The 8,792-nt window shown below is 35.7% G+C and overlaps 1 protein-coding gene across 2 annotated transcripts; it reads left to right on the top strand.

Moving 5' to 3' along the window:
* The first annotated feature begins 4,595 nt into the window (after positions 1 to 4,595).
* Positions 4,596 to 8,770, top strand: LOC136218402 (WD repeat-containing protein GTS1). Of its 2 annotated transcripts, XM_066005249.1 has the most exons (8): positions 4,598 to 4,799; positions 4,886 to 5,093; positions 5,170 to 5,265; positions 5,372 to 5,446; positions 6,160 to 6,270; positions 7,628 to 7,716; positions 7,919 to 8,003; positions 8,266 to 8,770. In XM_066005249.1, the coding sequence occupies exons 1-8, from the start codon at positions 4,678 to 4,680 to the stop codon at positions 8,626 to 8,628; spliced, it is 1,149 nt and encodes a 382-aa protein (XP_065861321.1). In that variant the 5' UTR covers positions 4,598 to 4,677; the 3' UTR covers positions 8,629 to 8,770. The 2 variants fall into 2 exon arrangements, with proteins under 2 accessions (XP_065861322.1, XP_065861321.1); XM_066005250.1 differs by lacking the exon at positions 6,160 to 6,270 and having other exon boundaries at positions 4,596 to 4,799.
* Positions 8,771 to 8,792: the final 22 nt, after the last annotated feature.

The raw sequence follows: 8,792 nt of genomic DNA, 5'->3' as shown, positions 1-8,792 counted from the left end.
CTTTGTCTCCGATGTCAAACGATCATTGAAGAATTCTTTTGTCATGTCATTTTAGTCATTTCCTTGTAGATTTTGGCATTCTCATATGCTTTGAGTCGAAATTCTTCAAGCTGATCTTGTTGAAGTAAACAGATGACCTGTAGCTTGAGCATCAAAATTAAAAAAACAGATAGCCCAAAAAGCTTTATGCTCAAGTTTTGCCGGTAAGTGACATGATTTCCCAAAAACTAATCGATAATGTGACATGCCGATGGAAGTTTTGTATGAAGTTCGATAGGCTCACAATGCATCGTCTAACTTTAGAGACCAATCTTTATGAGATGCATTAATGGTCTCTTCAAGTATGCTTTTCAACTCATGGTTAGAAATCTCAACTTTCCCACTTGTTTATAGGTGGTAGGGGGTTGATACTTTATGAGAAACACCATATTTTTGCAATAATAGATCGAAGTGACGATTGTGAAAATGTGTCCCTCCATTATAATAATGGCTCTAGGGGTGCCGAAATGAGTAAAGGTATTCTTTTTCAAGAATTTTACTACTACTCTAGAGTCATTAGTAGGAAGACAACTGCTTCCACCCATTTTGACACATAATCTACTGCCACTAATATATATTGATTATTACGAGACTTTGGAAAAGGTACCATAAAATCAATTTCCCAAACATCAAATACTTCACAATTTAGAATTTAATTGAAAGGCATTTTATGCCGGCGAGAGATATTTCAAGTTCGTTGGCAGTTATCAACAATATGTACAAATTGAAAAGCATCCTTAAAAAGTGTGGGCCCATAGAAACCACACTATAATACCTTAACGACTATTTTGACATGCTCATGATATCCACCGAGATCTTGAGTGATAGAATTCCAAGATGGATAGAGCTTCCTCTTGAGTGATTCATCTATGGATGATGTTATCACCGCATATCTTGAAAAGATAAGGATCGTCCCACATATATTGTTTGATGTCATGGAGAAACTTGTGTTTATATTGATAAGTTATGTCTGTGGGGAGAATAACACCTGCAACATAGTTAGCAAAATCAGCAAACCAAGGTGCATTAGATGTAGAAAGTGAAAAGAGGTGCTCATCCGGAAAGGATTCTAATTTCTCTTTCAAAGGGTGCCTCATCCTCCGTAGGTTCAAAATGTGAAAGGTGGCCAGCCACTAGATTTTCGAATTCCTTCTTGTCTCGGATCTTTATGTCAAACTCTTGGAGTAGAAGAATCCACCTTATCAAGGCGCAGTTTGGCATCCAAAAAGATGAGTTTTTTCAACTTTGGAAAGCTTCAAATTCTTCTTTTTTACTATCTAATACTTCAAGGCAAAGTGTTCATTGTATACATCAACTTTAGATAGCACAAGGTATGATCTAAAATTGTCAAACACAAAGACAACTGCTAGAAGTTATTTTTCAGTAGTAGTGTAACTCTATTGAGCTTCATTTAGAGTCTTACTAGCATAGTAAATGGGTTGACAAATATTTCTCTCTTTTGACTTATATATGCCCCTATTGATGTGTCAATAGCATCACACATGAGTTCAAATGGTAAATCCCAATCTGAGCTTTTGCTAATTTATCTTTAGTAGATAAAAAGCCTCTGTACACTCTTTAGTGAACTCAAATTTGGCATCTTTTAGGAGTAATTGGGTCAATGGTTTATATATTTTTGAAAAATCTTTAATGAAGCGCATATAAAAACCTGCGTGACCTAAAAAACTCTTAATAGTTTTCACACAAGTAGGGGGATGTAACTTATCTATGACCTCTATCTTAGTTGGATCAACCTTGATCCCCCTATGTGAAACTTTATGTCTTAATACTATGCACTCTTACAACATGAATTGGCACTTTTCCCAATTTAAAACTAGGTTAATGTATTCATATCTTTTAAGTACTTTTTTCAGATTTTGCAAACAACCAGAAAAGATGAACCACCTATGAATTCCTCAATCATATCAGAAAAGATGACCATCATACACCTTTGGAAGGTGGCTGGTGTATTGCACAACCCTAAAAGCATCCGTCTATAAGCAAATGTGCCATAAGGGCATGTGAAAGTACTTTTTTCTAGATCCTCAGGATCGATGAGAATTTGTAAATGATTGGAATACCCATCCAAACAACAGAAGAAGAGATTACATGCCATTTGTTCTAGCATTTGATTAATGAATGGTAAAGGAAAATGGTATTTCCGAGTGGCGTCATTAAACTTTCGATAATCTATGCCCATATGCCATCCGATGACTTTTCTCACACGTCTTATCTCTTCCTTCTCGTTCATCATCATTGTCGTCCCCCCTTTCTTTGGTACAACTTAAACTAGACTTACCCAAGGGCTGTCAAAGATAGCATATATTATGCCATCGCATAAGAGTTTAATCTCCTCACTCTTAACGACTTCCTTCATCTTAGGGTTTATTCTCCTTTGGGGCTGAACCGACGATCTTACCTTCTCCTTTATAAATTTTGTGTGGGTGCAAATAGTTGAGCTGATTCCCTTTATGTCTGATATTTGCCACCCGATTGCTCGTCTATCCATGTCACCTGTCAAATGAGCATAAATAATAACATGTAAGGAAGATGGAGGTTCAAGAAACACATATTTAAGATGAATAGGTAAAGGTTTGAGATCTAGAATATAGGGTTCTTTAATAGATGACTGATGTTTGATACAATTGTCCTTTTCTAGTTGTCGAACCCAGTCTGCTATTTCTTTAGGTTGAAGTTGAGGTTATAGTTGAGAATCGAGCATTTGTTCTCCTTGTGCATTGGTCAAATTTTGTCGAGCTAGTGTTGCTTGTCGAGTTTAATCTTCTGCTCGGCAAGCAAGGTCTGATATGATCTCCTCCAACATTCCTTCCTGAAAAGTATCCTTAATAACAATGTCAAAAAAATGAATAAAATTACATGCCTCAACATCATTAGGATATTTCAAAGATTTGAAAACATTAAAAGTGACTTCCCATTTTTGCATTCGTAGGATTAATTTTCCTTATTGGACGACAATAAGTGTTCGTCCGAGTACAAGAAAAGGTCTACCAAGTATGATAGGCATTTTTTCATCCTCTTCCATGTCTAACACGATGAAGTCAGCAAGGAATATAAATTTGTCTACTTTAACCAACAAGTCTTCAACTACTCCACTTGGATATTTGATTGAACGATCGACTAGTTGGAGTGAGATTGAAGTCGGTTTTGGTTCCCTTAGGACCAATTTTCTGAAAATAGAGAGAGGCATCAGATTAATACTTGCCCCTAGATCACATAGGGCTTTATCAAAGTGGGTGCTTCCGATTGTGCAAGGTATGCTAAAACTATCTTGATCTTTTCGTTTACTTGGTAGCTTTTTCAATAAGATAGCGGAGCACCCTTCGGTTAGTTTAACCGTTTTATGGTCCTTTAGTTTCCTTTTGTTAGACAAAATATCTTTTGAGAACTTTGCATATATATGCATGTTTTCCAACGCCTCTCGAATGGAATATTAATTTGAAGTTTCATAAAGATGTCTAAGAATTTTGTGTATTGTTTATCGAGTTTTTCTTTGTGCAACCATTGAGGAAATGGTAATTTAACCGGTGTTGGTTGCACATTAGCATCAATAAAAATAGGAGAGAATTTAGATAGGACATAAATCAAAAAAGAATTTGAAGTACTTATCTGAGCTTCGAGAGGAGTCGGTTATGATGAACTTAGGATTGTAACTTGTCGAACAACCTCATCTGATTTAGAGAATGTTGGATTTTTTTATCTGATATAGGTTGGGTTTTTGTACTTTTTTTTATGCGTGGCTTTGTTTGATGAAGTGTCGACATGTGTCCCAAAATTTGCCACATCATTAGCGCGTACTCTTCACATCCCACCTTTGTCTATAATGTTATGAATGAGAGTAATTATGTGTTATAGTTTAAATAAGTTTAGAAGGTTAACGAAACCAAACTCAAATTTAGAAGACCAATAAACTATTTTTGATAAGTTAAAAGAGCTTTATGATTTATCGTGCGGGTACATTACACCCATCGCCACTAAACTTTACTCATTTTAATATTGTGACTACCGAACTTCAATTCTTAACAGTATGACCGTTAACTTTACACTTTTTAAAACCAGTGACTACTCAACTTTAACCAACTCCTCAAAATGACCGTTAACGATATCAAAATAAAAATATTCAAGAATTAAAGTTGTTCAGAATGATATTTACCATGAAACCATATTTTTTATTTTTCAAAATTAACTTTTTTGGAGCTTTCTTTCTTTAAAAATTCAATCTCTCTCCTAACCAAACAATAGCTAAATGACCTCAAAACGAATTTTTTTAAAAATTAAAGCTCATTTGAATATCATTAACTCTTTAAATATTTTATTTTAAGGCCGTCAATGATCGTTTTGAGACGTTGAGTGACCATCGGTGTTGAAAAGTGTAAAATTCAATGGACATACCGTTAAGAATTGAAGTTCAGTGGTCATAATGTTAAAAAGAGCAAAGTTCATTGGGCATGGGTGTAATTTACCCTTTATTGTGATGGGAAAAAGTAATTTACAGCACGGGAAGGACCCATTGGCTGACAGAAATTGGTTTGGTGAGGTTGATCGCATGGTATAGTACCCTAAAACCCTCAACGTGCTCAGCCACGCCTTCCCAACCTTGGCAGCCAGAGAAGGAGAAAGATGGAGGACACGACGGATATGGAAGTGGAGAATCCAAATCCGAATTCAGTGAAACGATTCGGACTCAGAAACTTCATCCAGACCAATTTCGGCGACGATTACGTTTTCCAAATAGTCCCGAAGTATGCTTCTCTCTTTACTTGCTGAGTGTTTTTTTTTTTTTTTTGTGCTCAAATTATTGTATTATTTTTTTGGGTTGTGAACAAAGGGATGACTGGACTTCGATGGCGGTTTCTTTATCGACGAACTCGGTGAAGCTCTATTCTCCAATAACTGGTCAGTACCAAGGAGAGTGCAAAGGTCATTCCGCTACTATCAATCAAATTGCTTTCTCTGTTCCCTCTACTCCTCATATCTTGCATTCTTGCTCTTCTGATGCTACGATCAGAGCTTGGGACACTAGAACCTTTCGCCAGGTATGATCATTCCTCTGTTTCTGTTGTATGCAAGTAGATAATTACTTATAAACTGAATCTTCTGTTTGCTTTTAAGGTTTCGTGTATACGTACTGGTTCTAATGAGGAGATTTTTAGCTTCTCATTTGGAGGTTCCACCGATAATCTTCTTGCTGCTGGTTCTAAATCGCAGGTTCTACTATTTTGAGTTTCTCTTTTTTTAAGGTATGCAACTTGAGAGCATAACGCACTACTACGAAATATTAATACTTGATGTGGTTGCTTTTCCCCCCAACCAGATATTCTTTTGGGATTGGAGGAATATGAAACAAGTTGCATGTCTCGAAGAATCACATGTGGATGATGTTACTCAGGTTCTCAGTTCATGCAATATCTTCAGTTTGATCTTAATTAATCCATACTTTTGTTCTTATTGATTATGTATGCACTTGCAAGAACTTCATTAAATTATTTAGAATGCAATACTTTTCTATCTGTTGGATGGCCAACTAACTAGAATATGAAAAAAATGACTACTATTACTATACATAAAAAAAGTTATCAATGTGAATAAATGCAGTTAAAGGAAAGGAGAAACTATGGACTATCTGTTCTCTGTCGTGCAACTCTTCCATGAATAGCTCTGATATATAGACTAAACTAGGTTACCCTCTGGATCTATCATGGTGTTATTTGAGCTGGCTATTCTTTTGAATCTAGGTTTATCAACTCTAATTATATGAGACTAGTGCCTGTGCCTGTTCTGGGGCATATGCTGCGTCATAAATAGGTCAGTCGAGCTGCCACTACTGCCTGTCAGAGTTTCTCAAAGTTAGGCATTTTGATATGCATGGTATATTTTATAGGTGTTGATAATTATTAACTGCTGGAGGTCACGGGTTCGAGTCTTAGGAGCGGCCTCTTGCCAATTAAATTGGCAAGGGAAGGCTTGCCCCCAATACACCCTTGTGGTGGGACCCCTCCCCGGACCCTCGCTCAGCGGGGACGCGTAATGCGACCGGGCCGCCCTTTTTTAGTGTCATCTATGAAAGGTTTTTTCGTGTTTTAACGCTCCAATTATCCCTAGGTGCACTTTGTTCCTGGGCATCAGAACAAGCTCCTATCTGCTTCTGTAGATGGATTGATGTGTATATTTGATACAAATGGGGATATCAATGATGATGACCATCTGGAATCAGTAAGTGCAGATAATTTGCTTCTGGTTCTTGGTATTGTTACTTTATACTAATTTTAATTGTTTATTTTGTGTTAGTTTATGCTGATGCATAAATAGGTCGCTCCTCTTAATTTCTAAGTGAGCAGGCCGTCAAAGTAACTATAGCCAATTAAGTTTGAGCTGCCATAGGAAATCAATCTTCAAGTTACATCTTGCACTCCACATTATTTAGCATTTTTAATGAGAATAATGATCAACAAGAAATCTGATGGTCCGAGAATTTTACTTGCAAGGCTTGTATATGGATTGAGTTTCTAGTGTCATAGTTATATTTCCTTCATGGGCCAAATTGCTTCTTTTCATCATTTTGTATCATTTAGAACCTCTTTGAGAGTTGAGCTTGTCAACTATTTCCTCCGGTTTTTAATATATGTCGTTTTAGGATTATCAATTAGTTCTTTTTTGTATGACGTTTTGTATTATCAATGTGCTTTTGACAAATTTTTCTCGAATTTACCCTTATTTATGGTAAGAGAGGTTTTGTATAATTTGGAACCTCTTTGAGAGTAGTTGAGCTTGCCAACTACTCCCTCCGGTTTTTAATATATGTCGTCTTAGGATTATTAATTTGTTCTTTTTTTATATGATGTTTTATATTATAATGTACTTTTGATAAAACAAATTCAAATTTGCTCTTATTTATGGTAAGAGAGAGGTTTAGTATTTAATGCAAATAATTCTAATTAAGGCATGATATTAAGAAGAAAGAGAATTTTTGCATAGAAAATAAAGTTTTAGGAGAGAAGTATTGAGGGTAAATTAGCCATTTTAATAGTCTGATTAATATTTTATTGGTTTTGTTGAAAAACCTTAAACGACATATAGAGTAGTAGTTAAATTACAAACTGCAAGACCAGAAAGTTTCATGTTGTGGAATGCTCTCTGCCAGTGTTATTTTTGTGCCTTTTGCTAGACAGTGAGTAGACCTTGAGACTAAGGTTGGGATTCAAATTTGGTATGGAGCTGGGGTTAGTAAAAAGGATATAAGTGGAATTACCATTTTGCATGAAGTGGTTTGGTATTTGTGGGATATCATTAATCTAAGTTGTGCTTGTCTCTTTGACCTTTCTAATATATCTTCTGCACCATTTTGTTTTAGCTCTTTATATGAATTGCATGGATTGTTTTCTATAAGAATTATTTCTCTTTGAATTTTCTCAAATTAATATTTATTTGATATTGATGAAGGCAATTTATCACTGCATACTGTCTTGCAGAACACTTGTCTCTAAGTTTCCTGTCTCACGAGATAACCTATTCACCATTTGAGAACTTCATTATGTCACCTGGGTTTAAATGGAATGTTAAAATCTTGTAGGTGATGAATACAGGAACTTCAATTGGGAAAGTGGGGTTTTTTGGAGAGAACCGAAAGCTCTGGTGTTTGACACATATTGAAACTTTGAGGTATCAGTTGGCGTGTTTCCTCTAGTGCTCACGACAACTAAGATGAATGTTGTCAAGTTGTCATATAAAGAAAAAAGTTGGCATATCAGTATATCACAATAATTGTCACATAAGTTTGTTTGTCATGCAGTACTAATCCAGAATTTGCACCTCTCTGATGACATATTACATACATGTAATTTTTTTGTTTTTTTAAATGCAGCATTTGGGATTGGAAGGAGGCAAGAAATGTAACAAACATACAGGAAGCCCGCTCATTAGCATCTGATTGCTGGACATTAGATAATGTAAAATCTTTCTCTGATGGAAGCTTCGTGATTGTTATTTTTTGGGGAGAAAATGTTTCTACTGTAGAAGTTATTAGGCATATCCTTCTCAAGAACCTTCGTTCTCATATATGTTACTGCTTAGAATTTCAGTTCAGAATTTTTATATAACCAAAAAAAGAAAAGAGCTCAAGAAATTGTCTGGCCATACATATTATGAATTTGTAACTAGATACGTTCATATTCCCTGTTTTAATCGTTTTTTTTGGTTCCCTTATGTCAGGTTGATTACTTTGTTGATTGTCATTACTCCGGACAAGATGAAAGATTATGGGTAATTGGTGGCACTCAAGCTGGTGCTTTAGGCTATTTTCCTGTAAATTATGCAACGGGAGAAATAGGAGCTGCAGAAGCAATTCTTGGAGGGGGACATACAAGTGTGATAAGGAGTGTGTTGCCAATGTCAAACATGAAGGTTGGATCTTCTCAAACCCAAGGTATTTTTGGATGGACAGGTGGTGAAGACGGCCGCCTGTGCTGCTGGTTATCTGATGATTCTACTGAAATAAATCGTTCTTGGACTTCAAGTGCACTAGCTATCAAATCCTCAAAAAACCGCAAGAAAAATAGACACATTCCTTATTAACTTAACTTTGTATTTAATGTACCTTCTCCCTGTATTCTTTTTATTAGTTTTGCAGTTTTTCATCAAAAGATATTTTTGTACTAACATGTGAATTGTTACCTTTTCTGCATCTAATTGTGAAACCTTACTGTTTCTAACTTAATCATAATGTATGTTATCTAATC

This window comes from Euphorbia lathyris, chromosome 2 (assembly GCF_963576675.1).
Source record: "Euphorbia lathyris chromosome 2, ddEupLath1.1, whole genome shotgun sequence".
Lineage (NCBI taxonomy): Eukaryota > Viridiplantae > Streptophyta > Magnoliopsida > Malpighiales > Euphorbiaceae > Euphorbia > Euphorbia lathyris.
The sequence above is the reverse complement of the archived record's forward strand: the minus strand, read 5'-3'. Positions and strand labels throughout refer to the sequence as shown.

What these genes read in the sequence shown, in the direction of transcription:
- LOC136218402 (XM_066005249.1), top strand. Translation starts at nt 4,678, where the DNA reads ATGGAGGACACGACGGATATGGAAGTGGAGAATCCAAATCCGAATTCA. An exon ending in ATGTGGATGATGTTACTCAG is followed by an intron (nt 5,447 to 6,159) that starts GTTCTCAGTTCA and finishes AATTATCCCTAG; the next exon opens with GTGCACTTTGTTCCTGGGCA. An exon ending in ATGATGACCATCTGGAATCA is followed by an intron (nt 6,271 to 7,627) that starts GTAAGTGCAGAT and finishes AAAATCTTGTAG; the next exon opens with GTGATGAATACAGGAACTTC.